General features: G+C 37.4%; 1 protein-coding gene across 2 annotated transcripts in view; it reads left to right on the top strand.

Moving 5' to 3' along the window:
• MEGF9 (multiple EGF like domains 9) overlaps positions 1 to 24360 on the top strand; it is a 109028-nt gene extending 84668 nt beyond the window's left edge. The window contains exons 3-6 of one of the 2 annotated variants that reach the window (XM_032251444.1): positions 3311 to 3450; positions 12057 to 12200; positions 17180 to 17449; positions 19580 to 24360. In XM_032251444.1, the coding sequence (XP_032107335.1) occupies positions 3311 to 3450; positions 12057 to 12200; positions 17180 to 17449; positions 19580 to 20031 (1006 nt within the window). In that variant the 3' untranslated portion in view covers positions 20032 to 24360. The remainder of the gene's footprint in view (positions 1 to 3310; positions 3451 to 12056; positions 12201 to 17179; positions 17450 to 19579) is intronic. The other variant, XM_032251445.1, reaches the window with a different exon arrangement.
• Positions 24361 to 25248: the final 888 nt, after the last annotated feature.

The raw sequence follows: 25248 nt of genomic DNA, 5'->3' as shown, positions 1-25248 counted from the left end.
ATAGTGAAACCCCGTCTCTACTTAAAATACAAAAAATTAGCCAGGTGTGGTGGCATGTGCCCATAGTCCCAGCTACTCAGGAGGCTGAGGCAGGAGAATCGCTTGAATCTGGGAGGTGGAGGTTGCAGTGAGTCGAGATCACGCCATTGCACTCCAGCGTGGGTGACAGAGTGAGACTCTGTATCAAAAAAAAAAAAAAATTGGTAATCCCAGCACTTTGGGAGGCCGAGGTAGGTGGATCACCAGAGGTCAGGAGTTTGACACCAGCCTGACCAACATGGAGAAACCTGTCTCTACTAAAAATACAAAATTAGCTGGGTGTGGTGGCATGCGTCTGTAATCCCAGCTACTTGGGAGGCTGAGGCAGAAGAATCTCTTGAACACCAGAAGTGGAGGTTGTGGTGAGCCAAGATCGCACCATTGAATTCCATCCTGGGCAAGAAGTGTGAAACTCCATCTAAAAACAAAACAAAACAAAAAACAGATGAGCAAATTTTATCTTAAATTCTTTGTTAGCTGATCTCAACAATATAGATGTCTGATTTTTATTTAAAATCCAGTTCTACGCCTTTATTCTCCAGTTATGAAGCGTGGGATTTTGTTCTTTCATTTCAAATATATGGATAAGCATAAGTGGTCTGTTAACATCCTGTTTTTTTTTTTTTCTCTTTTTTGGTTTCATTGCATTTATATCATTGACCTTTGCTTCAGAAAGCATTCAAGTCTTTAACAGAGAAAGACCATGAAAGAGAGTTTGTAAAGTCTATTCTATGAAAGAAGTCACACAGGCAAAGTTTTATATTTGCTGAGTGATTTCTCTTTTTTTTTTTGAGACGGAGTCTTGCTCTGTCGCTCAGGCTGGAGCTCAGTGGTACGATCTTGGCTCACCACAACCTCCCCCTCCCAGGTTCAAGTGATTCTCCTGACTCAGCCTCCCAAGTAACTGGCATTACAGGCACACACCACCACGCCCAACTAATTTTTTTGTATTTTTAGTAGAGACGGGTTTTCACTATGTTGGCCAGGCTGGTCTCAAACTCCTGACCTCAGGCGATCTGCCCGCCTCAGCCTCCCAAAGTGCTGGAATAAAGGCATGAGCCACCATGCCCAGCCTATATTTTCTTTTAAAAGAGAAAAGCACCTTTTTTTTTCCCCCTGTTGTTTTAAAATCTGGTCACGTGCAGTGTCTTATACCTGTAATCCCAGCACTTTGGGAGGTCAAGGCAGGTCAATCACTTGAGCCCCAGAGTTTGAGACCAGCCTGGGCAACAGGGCAAAACGCTGTCTCCACAAAAAATACAAAAATTAGCCAGGTGTGGTGGTGCATACCTATAGTCCTAGCTACTTGGGGGGCTGAGGCAGAAGGACCACCTGAACCCAGGAGATTAAGGCTGCAGTGAGCCGAGATCATGCCACTGCATTCTGGAGGACTAAATGAGACCCTGCCGCAAAAAAAAAAAAATAAATAAATAATCACCCAGGAAAAAATAAAGCATGGTATGTACACTCAGACAACTACTTAATCAGGATTCATGAAGTCACTCATGATTTTTTTTTAATCAACAATTAAGGAGCAGATCCTCCGTAGAGAAAGCCTTTTTGTACCCCAAGCAGAATTATGATGGGAAAACCCACTTTAGGAATAACAACTACTTCGGGAACATTGGGTATATTATGGTTATACAATATTATTAAGTGATTTTGTGTTTGAAAGTAATACCTCTTTCTTGTAGGTTGTGGGTTGGGCAAACACCATCATTGAAAGTAGCTGTTTATCCTTTTGTATACTGAATAATGTATTTAGAGGAATGAGGAGTAAGCATATTTTGATTAACATTTTAAAAGCCTTGGAAATACGCTAATGAAGTGTTGTTAACCATTCTTTGAAAGGTATATCATGTTTTTTATAATTTTCTGATCGTATAGAGGGGCTTCAATTGACTGGTTCCTTCTTATTGAATCATAAAATATTGCCGAATTTTATTTTTTATGAATAGAGGTTTTCTTTGATAGATCTTTAAGTACCTTGGGATACTCTTGTGTAAGACTGTGTATATGTATGTGGCTTCTTTTCTTTCCTTCTTTGCTTAATTACTTATAATTCATAGATTCATGCTTGATAGCACAAATTAGATAATATAAATTTTTGTTGCGTTTTTAAAAACAGTGCTCATATTCTATACTATGATCAGTACAAATTTTAATTAAGTGTTAAACATCAAAGTATTTGGGCTTGTATCTCTGAGAACCTTGGACTTTGTTAGGCTGCAGCTTCTCTTCAAGCAATAAGATTTCTCAGCCTTTATTAAAAACGTGAAATTTGGCAAGGCGCAGTGGCTCACACCTGTAATCCCAGCACTTTGCTGAGGCAGGCGGATCACGAGGTCAGGAGATTGAGACCATCCTGGCTAACAAGGTGAAACCCCATCTCTACTAAAAATACAAAAAAAATTAGCCAGGCATGGTGATACACACCTGTAGTCCCAGCTACTCAGGAGGCTGAGGCAGGAGAATCACTTGAACCTGGGAGGCGGAGGTTGTGGTGAGCCGAGATCAGGCGGCTGCACTCCAGCCTGGGCGACAGAGCAAGACTCCGTCTCACAAAAAAAAAAAAAAAAAAAAAGACCTGAAATTTACTTGCGGTGAGAAAAGAGACCAAGATTTATTCTGAACAGGGTAGAAACACCGTCACTGGAGTCAGGACCTATATCGATGGTGAATTGTAATGCTTTGGATCTACAGAATGAAACTTGATACCCAAGTAGATATCAAATTATTTGGCAGACAAATTTCTTGTACCAATTTACAGTCAATCTTAGGAGTAGGCAGTATGGTAGGAAAAAGTCTGGCTTTGTATGAATAGACTTTACTTACTAGCTGAAGACAATAACTTTATCTGAATTCTCTCAGTAGTAAAATAAGTATTATGACCCTCACCAGGTAGAATTACCTTGAGGATTAGAGAAAAAATATATTTATTGACATAAGCCCTCAATAAATGATAGCTCATTATTTTTATCATCATCATCATAATTATTACTCCTGTTTTCAAATGCCTCCATTTTACCTTTTCTGTAAAATTATTTGTTAGCTAAGAAATTGCATTCTGCAATACACTTTATTGCTATTAAAAGGCAGCTTTTAATAGCAATACAGAGTTTGATAGGTGATTTCTTTGGACACAAGGCTTTGAGATATGGTAAGTGTGTATGATTTACATGAACTGGACCTTCTTTTCCTTCTGGGATGTTAGGCAGTACAACTTTTAAACTGATTTACTTTTATTCATTGTCTTTGCTTTTATTTGCAGTTCTGGGAAATGCCAGTGCAAAGTGGGTGTCATTGGCTCTACATGTGACCGATGCCAAGATGGTTATTATGGCTTTAGTAAGAATGGCTGCTTGCCCTGCCAATGCAATAATCGATCTGCCAGTTGTGATGCCCTCACAGGTATGTACTTTCCTTAGCTTTTTCATGTAATTATTCCACTGTTCTTTTCATTTGGAAATCTTTCAGCTATAGATTGATTCTTCTGAAATAGTTTGAAAGGGACTTCATCTTTTAAATAGGATGGAATAGATCATAGCAAGCCAAACTCCTGGTATGACAAACTTGAAAAAGTACATAAATTTCAAAAATCATATTGATTGGAGAGCTATGGAGGCAAGGAGAACTGTAGGAACTAAACTTCCAGAAAGGTTGGAACTCTTTATAGGTAAATTGATGATCACTAGCCATTGTCTTTCCAGGGGACATTTGCTGATTCTGAGCATAGGCTAAGAATGAGCTAGACCCAAGCAAAGGAATTCTTCTTTAGGAAAGAGATACAAGAAGAGTTTTTGGCTGTCATTTGAGACTTGCATGATGGTGGGAAACAAGAGGATCCCTAAACACAAGGCCAGCTTTCCCACAGGATATTAGCTGACTATGCAGAAGATGGAAGGCTGGTCCAGAAAGGTAGAAAAAAATATCTTTCAGTCTTGTGTGGAGCAGACAAAATCCCTTTAGAGAGAGAGGGCCTGCTATGATATTCAATTATTTCCCCTTCAAGATGTTCTCAGACTCTGAAGGTGCATGCAGTGGGACCTAGGCTCAAACTACCAAAGGCCAATACTGAATCTCTCACAGTCTTTTAGGACTGAGGTGACACAGGCTTGCTAGGCTGTCAGTCAAAAGCTTTACAGGGCCATCACCAAGAAATAGTGATGAACCAGAAGTTGATTAACTCATACTAAAATTACAGTCCATCCTCAATCTGCCTCAACTTCTGACTGGATTGAAGTATTCTCTCATTGTATCTACCCAGCAGATGAAAGGGGAGCCCTCTCTGGTTCTTTTATATACTGTGTCCAGCATGCAATAAAAATTCTAGACAATGCAAAGACAGAAAAATGTGACCAATACCAAAGAGAAAAAATGAGCAATGGAAGAAGACCCTTCGGTGATCTAGATGTTAGAGTTAGCATATAAAGACTTAACCAAAATTAGTATTTTAATAAAATGGAGGGAAAATCAGGCAAAATAGGTGAAGAGGGGCAAAATTTCAACAGAATTGGAATCTCTAAAAAATCAAATGAACAAAACTAGAACTGAAAAATACATGTGAATTATTAACTCATTGCATGAATTTAACAGTAGATTGTACACAGTGAAGACAAAGTTCACTGTGAATACAGTACAATTAAAAATATCCAAACTGAAGCATTTTGAGAAAATATAATGGAAAGAACAGAGCAGGGAAGATGTGGGACACAACCAAAAAGTTTAGCATAAATGTAATTAGAGATCCAGAAAGAGATGAAAGAGATACAGGATCACAGCGGTATCTGAAGAGAAAATGGCCAGGAATTTTCCAAGTAGATTAAAGGCATCAGCCCACAGATTCAGAAAGCTCAGCAAACCCTAAGCAATATAAAAACAAAGAAAACCACATTTAGGTAAATTTAGTCAAACCATTAAGAACTAAAGCCAATTAACTTCTGATCTTTAGTTTTCCTAAATGTAAGGATTAAGTATCCTTCCTTGGAAACTCCCCCCACCCCGCCCCCAAAATGAGGACACACAAGTCTGACTAGTACAAATGTTTTTATGAGAACAGGGTGGCAAAATATTTGAAGTTGAAAGTACCCTGGAAAAATCTGTTGAAAGCTCATTCTTTATTCGAATATTCTATTTGCGAAACAAATTGATTTAGAAGAAATTGTGTTTTTTTTTTTCTTTTATGTAATTTTGTCCCTGCCTATTTGCCAGTTTTATCTTTTTCAGCGGGGTTCTTTTTCTTTACATCTGTGATCCAGTCGCACTGGCTTTTATTTCTAAAACAAGGTATGTTCCCTGGTCCCAGGGTTCTCATATATGATCTTTCTTCTGCCAAGAATGGTTTTTCTAATCTACCTCTACTTCCATCCTTGATCCCTTTGCCTTACTAAATCATATTCTTCCCTCGGGTCTTTAATTAAAGGCCACGTTGTTAGAAGGCATTTCCTGATGCTGTAGGCTCAATGGCAATTTCTCTATTTTTTTTTTTTTGAGACGGAATTTCACTCATGTTACCCAGGCTGGAGTGCAATGGCGCAATCTCGGCTCACCGCAACCTCTGCCTCCTGGGTTCAGGCAATTCTCCTGCCTCAGCCTCCTGAGTAGCTGGGATTACAGGCACGCACCACCATGCCCAGCTAATTTTTTGTATTTTTGGTAGAGATGGGGTTTCACCATGTTGACCAGGATGGTCTCGATCTCTTGACCTCGTCGTGATCCACCCGCCTCGGCCTCCCAAAGTGCTGGGATTACAGGCTTGAGCCACCGTGCCAGGCCGCAATTTCTCTATTATATGTTCTCACATATACTTGTATTTTTTCATAACACTTTTCACAGTTTGTAATTGTATATTTGTTTGTGGTTATGAGTCACATATGGCTCACTCATGAGGGAAAGAACAGTATCAGATTTTTTTTCACCATTGTATACACAATCTCTAGCCTGGGGCTTAGCATATAATAACTGCTAACTGAATTTTTATCAAATAAATGAACAAATGAATGGAAAGACATACAGAGGAAAGATGATTTTCAATACTGGGTAAAAACAGGAATGCTTCCTCATACTGAGTCGATTTAAATTACTCCCTAGATCTTTTACAGTACCAAAAAGCAGTCTACATTGCTGATTCTCAGTTTTAATTTTGCTTGCAGCAATGAGGCCGCTCTCTTTACTGTCATGTAAGTGCTGACTTGTCCTTGCTCTGGAGATAATTTAAGGCAAAAGAACTCTTTCATGGTTATGGCTTCTAAAAGCAGCTAGTAGTGAGAGAAATAAATGGTTTCTTTGTTTGGAATTATAATGAAAGTGGAATCCAATATGAAGGAGTGCAAACACTTTATTTAAAACTGCAAACTTTATATAAAACCACTCTTATCTCGAGTGAATTTATTTTCAACAGTGCTGTGATAAGGTTGCCCTCTGGTGGCCACTTACTATGGTTTCACAGTCCTATTTTCACCCCCTCTGCTGTTTTTCTGTGCCTTGTGTCTTAAAGTAGATTTTCAAAGTACTCTTTTTTTGTGGTAAAATGCATTTGGATAAACATTTTGGAGATTAATTTGACAGTATTAGAAATCTTAAAAATTATTCTTTGATCCAGTAATTCTATTTCCAGAAATCTATTCTAAGGAAATAATTCTAAATTCTTAAGAAGCTTATGCTCAAAGATGCTCACCAAAGTGTAATTACAATTTTAAAAAGGTAGACAACCAATTTCTCACAATAGAGTATTAAGTAAATACTGTTATCTAGACAATGTATTATTAAAAACACAGAAAACCAAATCTTGATCTTACCTTGGGCGTTACTTAATCTGTTTCTTCACCTATAAATTTGATATAATAGCAGTAACTGCCTAGTGGGTTATGAAGATTAAATGCAGTACATTTGTATAGCCTTCATATAGTACCTGGCCTATCACAAGTAATCAGTAAATGGTAACTATTCTTATATTCTTATAAAACGTTTTAAAGAATGATATACAGCAATATGAGAAAGTGAAAGAAGCAAGGTATAAAATGACACATGCCATATAATTAGACTAGTTAAAAAACAAAAGCCAAACCCCTATAAATGAAGAAAGATTACAAAAAAGAAAAGTACTAAAAATTTTTTTTTTTTTTTGAGACCGAGTCTTGCTCTGTCACCCAGGCTGGTGATCTTGGCTCACTGTAACCTCTGCCTCCCAGGTTCAAGTGATTCTCCTGCCTCAGCCTCCTGAGTAGCTGGGATTACAGGTGCCTGCCATCACAGACCTGGCTAATTTTTGTATTTTTTGTAAAGATGGGGTTTCACCATGTTGGCCAGGCTGGTGTTGAACTCCTGACCTTAGGTGATCCACCTGACCTTAGGTGATTTGCCTTGGCCTCCCAAAATTCTGGGATTACACGCTTGAGCCACTGAGCCTGGCCTAAAAATCTGAATGGATCATTTTTTTTTCCTCCTTTCTACTCCTGTATTTTTCTAGATTTTCTTTATTGAGCACATGTTTCTTTTAAAATGGAGGTGGGGATATTATTTTTAAACTAGAACTTTATGTTCATATAACATACTTCCTTTGACAATCCAGTGTATCTTTACATATTCATAGTGTCCCATGATGAGAAACGACCTGGGCAGCTTGACCAATCCTCTACTCCCCAATGATACTCACTTCAGAGTATCGTGCTTTCCTGGTTTTTGTGCAACTTAACCAACATTTCCTTCTTATCAGTTCTACTACATCTTCTTCAGCTCAACTAAAAAAACTCGAGTGCCTCTGGGCTCAGAGCTTGTCAAGTTTGTCTTCTCCATTTATGCTTTCTCCCTAAGCGGTCTCATTCAGTCCCCTGGATTTAATTTGTATTTGTTTGTTTGTTTTAGCTCATTTCCCCCCTTAACCCTGAATTTAATTTAAATGTTGTCTATATATGTGCTTATTATCAGATTTTCATTTCTCCCTTGATTCCACACTCAAATATCCAACAGTCAAATATCCACTTGACGTCTTCAGTTGAATGTTTTAATTGGCATTATAAACCTAACACAACCAAAACAACATTTTTTCCAACTTTGTAAGCTAAGCCTGCTCTATCCAGTTTACTCAGTTGCTCAGTCCCAAAACCTAGTAGTCATATTTGGTTTTTCTCCTTTTTCTTACTGCAAATATCCAGTCCGTCAGTATGTTCCATTAGCCCTATCTTCAAAACATACCCTGAATCTGACCACTGTTCATGACTTTGTCACATCATCCTTGCCCAAACAACTGTCATCTCTTTGAACTACTTTGGTACAGTCTCATCTCGTCTTTCAGACTCCTCTCTTCTCTCCCTATTCCCTGATCCCCACCCCACCACAGTTAGTCTCCATATAACCACCAGAGCAATCTTGAAAAATGTAAAACCAGATCATGTCATTTTCATGCTTAAGCTCTCCAATGGCTTCTCATTCCTTTTGAAATAAAATTCAGACATCTCTCTGTGGTCTATCTAGTTTTATATTTTCTGGGCCCTCACTTTCTCTCTGACCTTATGCCCTGTTACTTTCCCTTGTTAACCCGGGCTCCATATTGGCCTTCTTTCAGTTTGACAGGTTAAAGCTTGCCTTTTGTTCTATGAAGAGCGTAAGGCATTTCTTCCTCCAACAAAGTACATTACTGTATTTCAGACAAGTTTATATGAAAAGGATGAAATGGTAAAATAAAGGAATAAGGAAAGGTCTTTTTGTAGGTAACAATGTATGTTTTCAAAGTTTTGTCCCTTAATTTGGCTGGAAAGGAGCCAAATTAATTAATTCCTTTCTTTGACTAGTTGTTTTCTTGGTTATCTCTACAAAGATTTTTGAGATGCTTAGTCAAAGAGCATGAAAAAATCATATTCAGGAAACACTCGTGCCATTTTCTTCTGATCCACCCTTTGGGCATCTTTCAGCAATGATAATGTGGGAATATGAGTTTTAGGCCAGTATTGTTATATTTTGGGGGTTCCAGGCAGAGCATAATGAACAATGTTAAACTTCAGCTTATTTTTATATATTATTTATCATAAAAGAAAGATCCTTAGATTTTAGATGTAAAGGATACCTTGGATTTCATCTAGTTCAGCTTTTAAAATTTACAGATGAGGAAATTAAGACATAAAGAGAAAACATTATGTCATGTGGAATAGCCTTTCACCCTTTGAAATGCTCACATTTTATTAAAATCATTAGTCAAAGAATTATTATCCCATTTTACAGATTAGGAAAGTGAAAATCAGAGAAGCTGTTTGCTTAAGTTAATGCAGTTCGTGAGAAGTTCAGCTGGGAATGGAATACAAATTTGACATTAAATCACATACCATTTTTTTTAATGCTATGTTGCCTCTCACAGAGGAGCTGTAAGCTATTAAAGAAGCAAATTCACATCATTAGTTCCTACTGTGTATAGATTTTAAACGTTATGGTCTTTATTTTTATTGTAAAAATAAATAATTCTTAAATATGTATATGAAGTGTTTCAAATTGCTTGTGTTCTTGCAATATTTTACAAAGTGTATATATTTTACAGCGTCCTATTTTACAATAAGAAAAATCAAGATAATAAAAATAAAAGTGAGGCATGTATACTGGAGACAGTTTGAAGACTAGATGGGTGAAAACACTGGAAGGCCTATTGCCTCTCACAGCTATTGTTAACCGTTGGTTATTTATGTCTGGCCTATCTTTAATTTATTTTCTTTCTCTATATATATAGTTGTACTTCAGGTGCATGCACCTTAAAGCAATGTAGCAGTGATGGATATTTAAGAACCGATGAATTTTATTCTTTTTAATGTATTATTTTTTTCTTCTGAGACAGGGTCTCGCTCTGTCTTCCAGGCTGCAGTGCAGCAGCATAATCATAGCTCACTGTAGCCTCAACCTCCCAGACTCAAGTGATCCTCCCACCTCAGCCTCCCAAGTAGCTGGGACTATAGGTATGCATCACCACACCCAGCTAATTTTTGTATTTTTCATAGAGACAAGGTTTTGCCCTGTTGCCCCGGCTGGTCTGAAACTCTGGGGCTCAAGTGATTCACCTGCCTTGACCTTCCAAAGTGCTGGGATTACAGATGTGAGCCGCTGTCCTGGGCTAAATTTTATACTTGCTTTCATTTTTACTTTTGAGATAGCATTGTTTGTCATGTAAGATATATATATGTATACACACACACACACACACACACACATACATACATATATATTTTTTAAAGAGTAGCAACGTGGCCTTTTCTTGTTACATCAGTTATGCACAAAGGACTTATTATTGGACTGCATCTTACCCCAAACATCCAAAATTTATTACAGAACCTTTAGCTTTTTTTTCCAGTATTTTTATATTAAAGCTTAGCACTTTTTGTATTGTACATTTTTAATAGGGGGGAGCAAGTAGACATATTTCACACATTATGCACATTTTGACATGTCCAACCTGAGGAACAATTTAACTTTTAAAATTGTTTTATGCAAGAAGACACAGATCAAAAGAAAAAAAGTGAAAATTAAAATTGTTTTATTTTTAGAGCAAAACTCCAGTTTTCTAGTATGTATTTTTCAGCTGTTTTTATTGTCGGAAAGATACATAGCTAAAGAGAGATCACGATATAAAAAGATCTGGAAAGAAGCCAGTACCTAAAGTGTCTACCACAGCATGAATATATACTACTTTGTTATATATGTGAAAAATATCATTAACACTATCAGGCCTTAAAAATTACATGATTTAAAGTGTTGATATTTATATACAAGTTTGATTTAATTTAATGTTAAGTATTCATATAACAAATTTTGAGGATATCTTTCATGGGGGAATTTTGCTGTAGTCAGTTGAGAATTGAGATTTATACTTTGGGAGGCCTAGTCAAGCAGATCACTTGAGGTCAGGAGTTCAAGACCAGCCTAGCCAACATAGTGAAACGCTGTCTCTACTAAAATACAAAAATTAGCTGGGCGTGCTGACGTATATCTGTAATCCTAGCTACTCGGGAGGCTGAGGCAGGAGAATCACTTTTTTTAACCTCATGTTTATATCCATCTGGTTAGTGTATTCTGTAACCATTTAGTTAGTGTACTCAATGTGGTTTTTAATATTTAATAAGCATTCTCTTTCTGTATGTGTTATTCTCCAATTTGCTTTTCTCACTCTGTCATCCAGGCTGGAGTATGGTGGCGCAATCTTGGTTCACTGCAACCTCTGCCTCCCAGATTCAAGCAATTCTCCTTCTTCAGCTTCCTGTGTAGCTGGAATTACATGTGTGCACCATCTTGCCTGGCTAATTTTTCTATTTTTAGTAGAGACGGGCTTTCACCATTTTGGTCAGGCCGGTCTTGAACTCCTGACCTCGTGATCTGCCTGCCTCGGCCTCCCAAAGTGTTGGAATTATAGGCATGAGTCACCTTGCCTGGCCGTCAACCAAAGTTCTTTTTAAGATTTAGGCTGGGTGGCTAATCTAATGGCTTATGCCAAAACTTTGGGAGGCCAACACAGGAGAATCACTCAAGACTAGGAGTTCAAGATCAGCCTGGGCAACACAGTGAAATCCCGTCTCTAGAAAGAATTTTTAAATTAACTGGGTATAATGGCATGCTCCTATAGTCCCAGCTACTTGGGAGGCCCCGTCTCTAAAACAAAAAAGATTTATGCATGTTCATGCATATATGATTAGTTTACTTACGAAAATGCCACAATTTATCTATTCTTCTATTAATATGCATTTGGATTGTTTTAATTTTTTTCTTGGCACATAGTTGGCCTACTTTTGGTATGTAGTCAGATCAACCAACAAGTGTTTATTGAGCCACTAATCCTGTATCCCACCTTTCCCTAAGGAGTTTACAATCTAGTAGGGGACACAATTCATAGACATGGCCAGTATAGAAATCAGGTGGGGTAGAAATCAACTCTATCCAATCCCAATTTTTCTTTTTCTTATAATCTTTTTGTTGCAGGCATGATTTTTGAAAGTTACTGGGCTTTCAAGGTACATCTTTAACTTTAAAAAATAATTTTCTTCTTTTAGGTGCTTGTTTAAACTGCCAGGAAAATAGCAAAGGAAATCACTGTGAAGAATGTAAAGAAGGATTTTATCAGAGTCCTGATGCCACTAAAGAATGTCTTCGCTGCCCTTGTTCAGCAGTGACATCTACAGGCAGTTGCTCAATAAGTAAGGCTTTTCTCTAACTCTTCATGTCAGAGGAAAAAAAAATCAGTGAATCAGTTATCAATAGGTATAAATTGCATTGATGAATAAAGTTCTGGATGCTATAGGTGAAAGGGAATTATAGAAACAGCAAAAGTTTTCCTTTCTAGGACTTTATAATCTAATATGTATATGTATGTATGTGTGTGTATGTATATATATGTATATGTATATATGTACATTTATATTTATATACATTTATATATATATATATATATATATATATATATAAATGAGACTTAAAGTGTCTAAAAAGCAGCATAATGAGTTAATACGGGAACTTCAAGACTGAGCAACTTTTGCTCACCTGTTTCAAGGTAACATTCACTAATTAGTTCTTCCTAGACCAATACCAGATAATGTTGACTAATTGCGTATATATGGCAGTCTTACAAATATAGTTGACTCTTTTAATCCTGATGTATTTATTAGTTATCTATTGCTACATAACCTGTGACCCTAAAATTTAGTGGCTTAAAACAATAAGCCTTCATTATGTCACATATTTTCTACTAGGATTTTGGAAGCAGCTTAGCTGGGTGGTGCAGGTTTGAATTCTTTCCTCCCTTCCTTCCTTTCTCCCTGCCTGTTTAAATAACAGCTTTGGCCGTGCGCAGTGGCTCATGTCTGTAATCCCCGTGCTTCGGGAGGCCAAGGCAGGTGGATCATGAGGTCAGGAGTTTGAGACCAACCTGACCAACATGCTAAAACCCCGTCTCTACTAAAAATACAAAAATTAGTCAGGTGTGGTAGCATGTGCCTGTAATTCCAGCTACTGTACTCGGGAAGCTGAGGCAGTAGAATCGCTTGAACCCAGGAGGTGGAGGTTACAGTGAGCCGAGATCGTGCCACTGCAATCCAGCCTGGGTGACAGCGCGAGACTCTGTCTCAAAACAACAACAACAACAGAGCTATAATTCACATTTCATACAATTTATTTAAGATGCGAAATTCAGTGTTTTCTAGTACATAGTCTCAAAGTTGTGCAACCATGATCACAATCAATTTTAGAAATTTTCATCACCTAGTTCAACAAAAAGAACCTAAAAAACAATCCTGTAACTGTCAGCAATCACTCCCTTTTCCTCTGGCCTTAGGCAACCATTAATCTACTTTTTCTGCCCTATGGATTTGCCTATTCTGAACATTTCATATAAAGGAAGTCATACAATATATGGACTTTTGTATCTGGCTTTTTTCACTTAGCATAGTATTTTCAGTTAATTTATGTTACAACATGTCTCAATACTTCATTCCTTTTTATTACTAAATAATATTGTATTATGCCATGTTTCATTTATCTGTTTATCAATTGATAGACATTTGTGTTGTTTCTACTTGTTAGCTATTACAAATAATTTTGCTATGAACATTTGTATATGTGTGTTCGGGTGTTCATATATTTTCATTTATTTTCAGTACATACCTAGTAGTGGAATTCCTGGGCCATGTAGTAACTATGTTTATCCTTTGGAAGAACTGTCAGACTGTTTTCTAAAATGAATACACCATTTTACATTCTCATTCTCACCAATCCTGTATGGAGGTTTCAAATTTTCCACAGCTTCACCAATACTTACTATCTGCCTTTTTATAATTATAACCATCCTAGTAGATATGAAGTGGTATTCCACTGTGGTTTTAAGTTGCATGTTCCTGGTGGCTGGTTTTGTGCTTATTGGTCATTTGTATATTTAGAGAAATGTCTGTTCAGATCCTTTGACCATTTAAAAATTGGATTCTTTATCTTGTTATCATTGAGTTGAAATAATTCTTTATATATTCTAATACAAGTCCCTTAACAGATACGTGATTTATAAATATTTTTTGTATTCTGTGATTTAATTTTTTGCTTTCTTGATGGTTACCTTTTCAGCAAGGCCCAGTTCAAATATTACCTGCTTCATAAAGACTTTTCTATACCTCCCAGTAGGAAATTATCCTCTCCCTCAAGCTCTCGTACTGCAGTGCAATATTATGTATTTATATATAGTGGATCCACCAAGAGGGAATAGTTACTTTACCTGGTGTAGGGGAATATCAGCAATGGCTTCAGAGAGGATGTGACATAAAAGCTGAGTCTTGTGATGGGAGTCTGCATTTAGCGGTAGACAAGAGAAGGAAGGACATTTCAGATAAAAAGATCAATATGAACAATGGTACAGAAATCTTAAAACAGCTGATTTGATCAAGAAACTTCTTAGGAATGGCAGAAACAAAGTATATGGCAGAAGGAGTGAAACATGAGGCAGGAACATAGAATGTCGTGTTTGAGGTTCAGTTGGTCTGACCTTAAGGACTGAAACCTTAATTTCAGTCCTTCAATCTATTTCATCAGGACTTTTTTAGATTAGTTATTGTTGCTATAGTTGTTGAAGTACAAAAATATTGTAAAATATGGTACTATTGTAAGCTATAACTTCATTGAGAACAAGGAATATATGCCTTTTTATGAAGCATTTTTTTCCAGCATGTTATTGTTTGCATGGGTTACGAATCATTCAGCTGCCACCTTTCATTGCCAAAAGTAACCTAAGTATTTCTGGTTTAATTCCTTTATTTGAAATACGGAAAGCTGGGGCCCAGAGTTTAGTAACTTACTTGAGATCACACTACCAACTTGGATTGTAAGTGGTAAGTCAGAATTATTTATCAATTGCACACTCTGGGAATATACGAAAACCATTGAATTGTATACTTTTAATGGTTGAATATTATGGTATGTAAATTATATCTCAAAGCCATTTTAAAAAGTAAAAGTGAAAGATGAAAGGAATTCATTTTTCATAAAGAACATCAGAAATATGATTCATTGCCACAAGTTCCATGACCACTGTAAAGTATTCCTGCTATAATAACATTAGTATGTGTTTAGATAACAGAGTGATCCTGTTAGTGTAATTATAATAGTAAATACTAAGAAAAGAGCTAATCTATCTAGCAGATTAAAAACATGACTTGGCCGGGTGCGGTGGCTCACGCCTGTAATCCCAGCACTTTGGGAGGCCGAGGCGGGTGGATCACAAGGTCAAGAGATTGAGACCATCCTGGTCAACATGGTGAAACCCCGTCTCTACTAAAAATACAAAAAATCAGCTGGGCATGGTGGCACGTGCCTGTAATCCCAGCTACTCGGGAGGCTGAGGCAGGAGAATTGCCTGAACCCAGGAGGCGGAGGTTGCGGTGAGCCTAGATCGCGCCATTGCACTCCAGCCTGGGTAACGAGAGCGAAACTCCATCTCAAAAAAAAAAAGAAAAAAAAAAAAGAAAAATAAAAACATGACTTGATGATTATTAAAAATTATTAAATATAATTAAGAACCCAGAATTGAAATCCTATGAAGAATAAAAAAAGCAGCAGATAGGTATGAGTTGTTATGTTCCCACTGCCTAAGGTGAAATTATTCAGTTAATAGATATATACTGAACCACATGCTATGTTTTAGGCACTGTGCTAAACATTGGCGATTAGGACAGAAAAATGTCAAGTAGCTCATAGTTTAGTGGGAGAAACACACAAATAATTAGGTAATTACAATTTCGAATGGCATGTGTTACAGGTAAGCATAGACTAACCCTATCCCAAACTGAGGGAATCAAGGAAAACTTCTGTGCTTCTGAGAAGTGACACATGAGTTAATTCTTACAGATTGAATTTGCTAAGTGAACCAGGAATAGAGAGACAAGAGGATGTCCCATGCAGAGAAAGTAGTATGTACCAAATCTCAGAGAGAAGAAAGCAGGCAGTATTTGGGAGTACTCTTAAGCCATTTAATGTCCCTGAACCTTAGGGGGTGGTGAAATGTGAAGTGAAGAGAGAAAAGTTGAGAGAAGTAGGCAGAGATCAGATTATGAAAGGTACTAAAAACTCTGTTATATTTTCACTTAATCCTGAAGGAATTGGGGAACCACTGAAGAGATTTCTCTAGAGAAGTAACATGTTCATATTTACTTTAAAGTTCAAAATGAATGTAGGGGTGCATTGTGATAAAAAGATCATGAGGAGGTAGCTACAATAATCTAGGTGAGAAATGATGAACGCTTAATCTAAGATCACTCCCGGGGAAATGGAGACATCCATGGATCGGCAAGACTTTACTCACGTGCAATTGATATGAATTGATAACTGCTTAGAAGGGACATAGGGAGGAGGGGGATTGAGAAATGATTCTCAGTGTTTTGGCTTAGGCAAGTGGGTAGTTGTTGATACCATTCAAGATATAGGGAACATTTGAGGAAGACAGGACTCAGGAAGGGAAGATACAGAGGACAGTGTTGTGCATGTTAAGTTTGACATGTTTGTGGCTCCAGGTGTACAGGAAGTTAGTATATAGTTTGGAAATTAGGACAGAGATGTAGACTAGATACACATGTTGGAATTGTTGATGATGTCAGTGGGTGAAGCCACCCATGGAAAATGAGCAGAGAAGAGAAAGAAACCAAGAATAGAAGTCTGTGGAGTGCCAACCTTTTAGTATGGGAGGGATAGAGGAAGTTTTTGTTAAAACAGTATTTTATCCAATCTGTCATCTATAAAAAGGTGGTAATAACACAATTATGAGAGTGCCAACCCATCATAATCATTCAGACTCCTTATGTAAGCATATTTATTTTGTTCTCTACCTAAATAGGTTCTCTGGATGGCCCCATCATTCCTACAATAAGCTGGAAAATTAGTAAATAGAGTATAGATTATTAGTTTGATTCCATATGTCTCTAGAGAGGAGACAGAAGGGAATATTTATAAAACTTTTTTTAAAAAATTAGAGACAGGGTTTCACTGCGTTGCCCAGTCTGGTCTCAAACTCCTAGGCTCCAGCAGTCCTTCCACCTTTGCCTCCAGAGTGCTGGGATTTTAAATCTTTTTAAGGACTAGCAGTCGTTTTGCATTTTTAATTGTAGTTTCAGACTATACTAAACTATTCTGGCATTCTCTCTTTTAGAATCGAATGAATCGGAACCTGAATGTGACCAGTGTAACGATGGTTACATAGGCCCGAACTGCAATACATGTGAAAATGGCTATTACAATTTTGACAGCATCTGTAGAAAGTGCCAATGTCATGGCCACGTGGACCCAGTTAAAACTCCAAAGATTTGCAAGCCCGAGAGTGGTGAGTGCATCAACTGCCTCCATAACACCACTGGGTTTTGGTGTGAGAACTGCCTAGAAGGTTATGTTCAAGACCTCGAGGGAAATTGCATCAAGAAAGGTAAAACTTCACCTAAGTGGTTGTAAATTTAATATCTAAACCTAGCAGTGAAAATTTCAGCAGTGAAAAATGGAAGGCTTTGTAAAACATTCCAACCCTACCAGAGGAGTTTCTGGAAATAGATTTTGATAGATATTTGCCTAAAGAGGTTTCCTTCCACTCCTGCTGCTCTTCTGACACTCCACAGTCAACTCCAGAAAGTTGAGGACCAAGACAAAGTCATTGCGACAGTGAGACAAAATGTTCTCACATTTTCTCTTCATCTATTTTTATTTTTATGTTAATAATTTAAGAATCCTATCATTTCTTTTATTCTTTGCTTCCTTTATTCTCTTCACTTCCAGTGATCACCAAAGGTCTTTTGAAGTAGGGACATATAATCTGGTAAGAAGTTCCAGCTGAGAAACTGGAGTTCATTCTAGCATCTATCCTAACTTTGGGCCTAAGTTTCCCCATGTACAATGGAGGAAATAATAATACTCCTTTTGATTTTTAAAAGCAAAAGTTATTCACATGGCAAAATATTTTCTTACAGGAATCTCAGTAAGATTAATTTTTAAAATTCATGATTATAAATTCAGGATGAGTTAGGGATAATGAGGGTTTATCAAATCACAGAGAGATTGGACCATCCTGTTCTACAAACCACTCTTTCTACTCTTTGCTATTCTAACATGTTGAACACTAGGCTGATGAACAGTTGGTCTGTGGCAAGTGTCATCTTTCTGCCATTTTCTTGATATCTTTATACTGTTGTGATCAAAGCAGAAAGATTCAGATTGAATGAACCCTATGACTAGCTAGAGATCCCACTACTCAATTTTCTTACCTATGTTGGAGGCACATTTTGTTCATACTTAGCTGACAGGACTGATGATTCTTCTTATTAGTTATTAGGTAATATGTATAAACTTTGCCTGTTTTTAGAATAAATTGATATGGCTTTCCATGGTGAAGAATTATAATAATAATAGTAGTAATTTTATTGAGTACCTACTATATGTGAAGCACTGTAAGCATTAAATGTGATAATGCTGTATGGCACATTATTTCATTTAATCCTTCCCAAGAACTCTGCAAAGTTGGTGTTATTATTCACATTTTGCAGATAAGGAAACTGAGCTTTAAAAAAATTGACTTATCTATAGCCACACATTTCTATTTGATTCCAAAGCCTTTAGTTCTTCCACCAAACTATGCTGCCATTAGAAATACAAAGTATAGTACCTTAATTATAAAGTAGCTGTAATCTACACAAAGGAAGAACTCCTACACATGGAGTTAAGGAAAGCTGTTTTTTCTCTCCTGGCTGACATCAGCCTTGGACATTTAAAATTTGTTTTTCAGACATAACTAGAGGTACAATTTTCCCTACACCTCCTTTGCAGATAATCATTTTACCTTTATGATATACCATCAGACTTGTTAGACTTATTTTTGTTCCAATGATTGCCATATATCCCTGTCACTTTTAACTATGTGATTTAGAACTCAGTAGTGACACATTTATTGCCTTTGCAGGAATTTGTTGTCATTTTATCTAAGAATAAGAATGAAAAACTCCAACACTGGTATTTTCCCAAAGATTTCTTTTTTTTTTTTGAGATGGAGGCTTGCTCTATCACCCAGGCTTGAGTGCAGTGGCGCAATCTCAGATCACTGCAACCTCTGCCTCCCTAGCTCAAGCAATTCTCTACCTCAGCCTCCTGAGTAGCTGGAATTACAAGTGTCTGCCACCGCACCTGGCTAATTTTTGTATTGTTAGTAGAGGTGGGATTTCACCATCTTGGCCAGGCTGGTCTTGAATTCCTGACCTCCTGATCCACCTGCCTCAGCCTTCCAAAGTCCTGGGATTGTAGGCATGAGCCACCGCGCACGGCCCAAAGATTTTAATGTAGATATTATACATATTGGAAAAGAGCCATAGATGTAATAATCTAGCTTTCTGGACCCTGATTCTTACCCTTATCACTATATTTCTTTAAAAATTATTTTTAACTTGCATTACCTTAAAGAAAATATCATGTCAACATCCTACATCAACGTTCACTCCCATGTGTATTTCTTTTACTGTTTTTCAAAACTAGATAATTTTGTCTTTTACATTTCATTCTCTGTTTTTATTTTCAGAAGTTATTGTTCCAACACCCGAAGGTTCTACCATTTTGGTTTCCAATGCCTCTTTGACCACATCAGTGCCCATCCCTGTCATAAATAGTACTTTTACCCCTACAACCCTGCAGACTGTCCTTTCAGTAAGCACTTCTGAAAACAGCACTTCAGCTTTAGCTGATGTATCATGGACCCAATTTAACATCATCATTTTGACAGTCATCATCATTGTTGTGGTGCTGCTAATGGGATTTGTGGGGGCTGTGTATATGTACCGTGAGTACCAAAACCGGAAACTCAATGCCCCCTTTTGGACCATCGAGCTGAAAGAAGACAATATCAGTTTCAGCAGCTACCATGACAGCATTCCCAATGCAGATGTGTCGGGATTGTTGGAAGATGATGTCAATGAAGTGGCTCCCAATGGGCAGCTGACCCTGACGACTCCCATACATAACTACAAAGCCTAAGGAGCTAGAACTGTTCTCCTGAATTGTTAAACCACAGTGCTTACTAAGACAGCGTCAGCCCGTGGGCCAGACAAAGGCTGGCTAGAGTTTGCTGAGAAAGCAAAGGCAAATAGTACATCTGAAATTTTCAGGTACAAATTTGTAATGTGCTTAGCCTGTCTATTGCTCTTAGTTTTTCCATGAAGATCTGAAACGTTCACTGTCATTAGGACTTGAAGTAAAGTATATTTTTGTACGAAACCACATGGGAGTATGGAAAGGCTGAACACCACAGTGCAGCCCAAATCCACTTTGACCTCCAGATAGACTCCTGGGGAAGTGTTCACCAAGCCAGTGGTAACAAGATGATGGATGTGAAGGGGGAAAGGACTGCTGGAAGACTTCATCTCCATTCCTGAAACATTTTTCTTTAAAAAACAGGGATGATATTCATTTTGCTATACAAAAGGACATCATTGAGGAAAAGCTGGTTTCTAGACTGTTATCACAATAATCTTGATTGTTTCTAGAATAGGGGTAGAAAAGTCCCAAAATCTTCTGAAGGGCTTGGTATTTCCTCCCAGGATTCTTGCTCAGTGGTGAGATAAAAGCACAGGATGAGCTTCTAATGGAGGAAGGCAGCACTGGGGAGCAGGAGGCTGATGGTCCTCCTCAGGGTCTCAGTGTAAATGATAAATTGTCTGAAAATAAGGAATATTCCTGCCTCTAGAAAAATAAGTTGTACATAGTTAATGTAGCATATCTGGTCAATGTTGTATTTGTATCTATTTGTAAAAAAAATCATGTCATATTTTATCATCTGGAATTTATTTGTACAGCAGTTAATGGTGTTGTAAAAAGAAAATATGGGGATTGCTTAAAATACTGTAAAATAGATGGCAATATTGCTAGAGCTGGGACTCTGGTGAGCATCAGTCATTTTTAGTCCCTCTTGAGGACGTTGCTGAAATTTATAAGAGGTCAAATGTTTCCTTCTTTCTTTTCTCAGTCTAAAAGTAGAGTTATATGCTCTTTGACTTACTATGATTCAAGCAATAGATTTTAAAGTCAATAGTCATTAAGCTGGGATATAGGATACATTCTCCAAAAACACTCATCTAATTAGATACTAGCCACCCTATATATTTTACATAGATTAATATAAAACATATCCTCATTAAAACATGTTTTTCCTGAATGTAAAAGATAGTCTTCCAAAGGATAGAAATATTTTAGTTCCAAGAGAAAAGCCATCATATTACTTGGGATCTGTAGTTTTTCATGCCTGTGAAATATTTATAATCCCACCCTCACTCCAAATAAAAAGTCTCCTACATGTGAACACAGCCTGTCCCTCATTTGCCATGAGGTATGTGCTGTCTCCCTGCAGTGCTATAGTTTTCCCATTGTCTTCCTGTCTGGTTAGAGGGTAGCTCTGGAGATGGGTGTGTATAGTTAGTTCTTGCTTTTGATGCAGTCTTTTCCTAGAGGCCAACTACTGTTGCTCTCGTTTATGATATTGACATTTTGGGTTAAGCAAGCTGGGTGGGAAAGGTGGTCAGATGGCAAATATAACGTATTAGGAGGAACAGTGAACTGTGAAGTGGTTAGAAAAAAAATGAAGGGTTCTTATTAGATTAGGCCTAGGAATTCCAAGCTGACCCCTTTGCCTAACTTCCCTAGAGAAAAACCTAGAACTTGGTCATCCCTTTATAGGAGACCCCTAAGTTGTTCTCAGGGTTTGGAGATGATGTTCTGGAGGATAGACATGCAAATAATCTACTTCTGGTAACCCGAGGGTGCTTTGCGTATTTGGCCATTGCTCACAAGAGTAGAGGTTACATTATGCGAAAATTATTTAGTATTTCTATAGCCCTTTGTAGTTTGCAAAGCACTTTTCCATATGTGTGTTCTCTCTTCCTCACCATAGCTCCCTGAGGAAGTAATTGCTGTCTCCATTTTATAGTCAAAAAGACTGAGGCACAAAGGAGCTAAACGTCTTGTTCAAGGCTATGTAATGTGTGTCATGATTAGGCTTGGAATCAGGACTCCTAACACTAAAGCACATGTTTTTGCAACTATATGCAGAAATTGCCTAGCCATGGACACAAGAAAGCTGGGAGGAAGAGTTCTACTTGTGGATGTTTTTAATTTTTTGTAAATGTAAGGAGCAATCCAGGTCCATACAGCTATGAAGCACTTAGTGAAAAGAACACGGGAAGATGACTATCTGAAGCTGGTATTAGTGATTAGAAAACAAAACTGACAGTTTGTGCTTCATTAAAGTGAACTCATCTCTCCAAGCAGGGAGGGAAAACTTGCTTTCCCCAGCAGTTGCTGCATATGTGAGTACAGACTCTGCACTGCACAATTCTAAGAAATTGTGCAAAATGGCATACCCGACTTTCTCCCAGATACACTGCCCCTGCCCCCCGCAAAAAAAAAAAAAAAAAAAAAGGTCAGGATTAAAGGTAGCAAGAAGAGAACATTTATTAAACAGAAGTTAAACCAATAGAGAAAGGAGGTTTATTGGAGTCTAAGAGGATTTTGACCATGTAGAAATTCCTTGAAACAGACCTTAAAAGGTATTGAAAAATTGAATTACAAAGAAAGTTTACCTTATACTTGTTAATGGCTCCTAGGTCATGGTTGTAATTTTTCCCAATGGAAAAAAAAAAGTCTTAAAATTTGTTTTAAATAATATCCTCTAATGTCACCAGCTTTTTGCTTCTGGAAATAATTTGCTTTAAAATGTAAATCAATTGCAAAGTGATCTACCGCTGAAATCAGTCTAGGAAACTAGTATGGAATGCACTGCACAGTGTTCTTTCTTCTAAAGGCATGAGCCCCTTAAATTGTGGCATCCAGCAGCAGGATGCCATCAGTCCTTTAGAAGGCCTAACATTGGGAGAGTGTTTGTGTAAGGATTGAAAATGTGTTTATTTTTAAATAAGATAACACTCATGTGAATCTTATTTGGAAATGACAGATACTGCTTTTAAGTGATACTTTTATCTTCTTTAATTTATTTTAGTAAGCGCTTATGCATTTCTGATGGTTAGGTGCCCCAGGTGTAGTGTTAAGTATGTCCTTGTCCTCCCTTACTCCTCTTTCACTCCCTCTATGCTCTATCCCCCCAGGGTTCTTTTATTAACAGAATTTCTCCAGTTATAGAGAAAAAAATGACATTTGAAAACTAAAGCTCATTTATATTAATACTAAGGTCCTGTGGGCCTAGTGCATTACTCTTCCCAGTGATACCTAGATTTTAAGAGTAGAGAACAGAGGAAACATGGGAAGAGAGGAGAGAGTTTTTTTAGACAAGATTTGTAGATGCCTCAAATTATATTGCTATTCTCTAGTGCCAATATTCCCAGGTAAATTGACCATTAAAGCAATACTCATTAAAGCAATGGTCAGCTGAGTGCCATCAGGATATTTAGCCCGTTAAGTGCTGTTTTGGAAGCAGAGAACTAAAGCAACAATACTTCCTCCTGACAGCTTTGATTGGAACGGGGTTATTAGATCATTCACCTTGGTCCTATACTTTTAGGGCACTTGGTGAATATTACACCACTTATAATGAACATCCTGGTTCCTATATTTTGGGCTATGTGGATAGGAGTTGAATTTCCACATCTCAAGGCAAGCTCTCTAACAAAAAGTTCAGAGAAGTAAAAAGTAGCCCTGTGTAACCTATTATAGCAAGTAAAGCATTTCTGGCTTCATCCACAAAGAACCTTTGGTCTGTTACAGTCTTCTTGATAGGAAGGAGTTTGGGAGCTAAAATGAATTTGGTGTGTGCGGAGGAGTAAGGGAAGGTTAGTGCATTTTTCTGTTTAACCCTGAGCGAGTGCCTATGCCAAGGGGAAAGGCAGGAAGTATACACTGATACATCTGAAGAAGTCAAATAATAGCAAACGGACTAAAGGTTATGGATCGTTAAAATGTCAGTGGTTGAATGATGTTTGTTCAAAGGCAATTTGGGAATCTTTCTTGTTACTTTTGCATATGCAATAACTGCAGCAGCAGCCCTAGAAAGTGAGCCCAGGGCTTCAGATCTAAGTCAGTCCAAAAGCTAAATGATTTAAAGTCAAGTTTTAATTCTAGGCACAAGCACTCTATAATCCATTAAATTAGAGCCTGAGCAGTTAGGGAATGTTTCTGAAACATTAAACTTGTATTTATGTCACTAAAATCCTAACACAAATTTTAAAAACGTGTCTGATACATATGCTGTACTAGGCTTCATCATGCATTTCTAAATTTGTGTATGATTTGAATATATGAAAGAATTTATACAAGAGTGTTATTTAAAATTATTAAAAATAAATGTATATAATTTGTACCTATTGTAGATTTGTTGCTTTACTTTTTTATATGGTCAGAGTTGTCTGATGTCTTCATATATATGCCAAGGATCATTTGTTTTCAGCCCACTTCATAAAAATCTTTGAACCCTTCATTTATTGGCCATACATTTTGTTTAAGTTTATTTAAAGAATGTCTTCTACTTGGGGGAAAATAATCCATGAAGAAGACTCCCTCTCTTAAAGGAAAACAAAGCAAAACCTGAGAAGAAAATTTATTAACATGTATTTTTCTTTGTGCTTTTGCCTGTTTCCTCTAGATACATCAGGAGTTCCATGAAAATTTTATAGAGAAAACTTGCTCACTTTGGATTTCTTTGTCACACATATAAATAATTTTCTTTCTTTGGTAGAAATCTGAAGAGAAACCATATCCTGTGTGTTTATTAGGCAACTTATAATGAGAGTACATTTTTTTTTTGAGATGGAGTCTCACTTTGTTGCCCAGGTTGGAGTGCAGTGGTGAGATTTTGGCTTATTGCAACCTCCACCTCCTGAGTTCAAGCGATTCTTCTAACTCAGCCTCCCGAGTAGCTGGGACTACAGGCGTGTGCCACCACACCTGGCTAATTTTTCTATTTTTAGTAGAGACGGGGTTTCACCATATTGGCCAGGCTGCTCTTGAACTCCTAACCTCATGATCCACCCCGCTCAGCCTCCCAAAGTGCTAGGATTACAGGCATGAGCCACCACACCCAGCTGAGAGTACATCTTTTTAATATTTTAAGCTACTCTTGAAGAACCTGTATTTTGACAAAAGTAGATGGTGTTTAGTGGGATGCGATCTGAGAAATTCCTTTGTTTGAAAAAAAGAAAAAAACAAGTCAGGCATTTCTTTGTGCTAGAGCTTTATAAACTTAAATTGTTT

The sequence above is a fragment of the Sapajus apella genome, unplaced genomic scaffold, assembly GCF_009761245.1.
Source record: "Sapajus apella isolate SASKATOON/1434 unplaced genomic scaffold, GSC_monkey_1.0 scaffold76, whole genome shotgun sequence".
Taxonomy (NCBI): Eukaryota; Metazoa; Chordata; class Mammalia; order Primates; family Cebidae; genus Sapajus; species Sapajus apella.
Note: the sequence above shows the minus strand (reverse complement) of the source record. Positions and strands in the feature narration are given on the sequence as shown.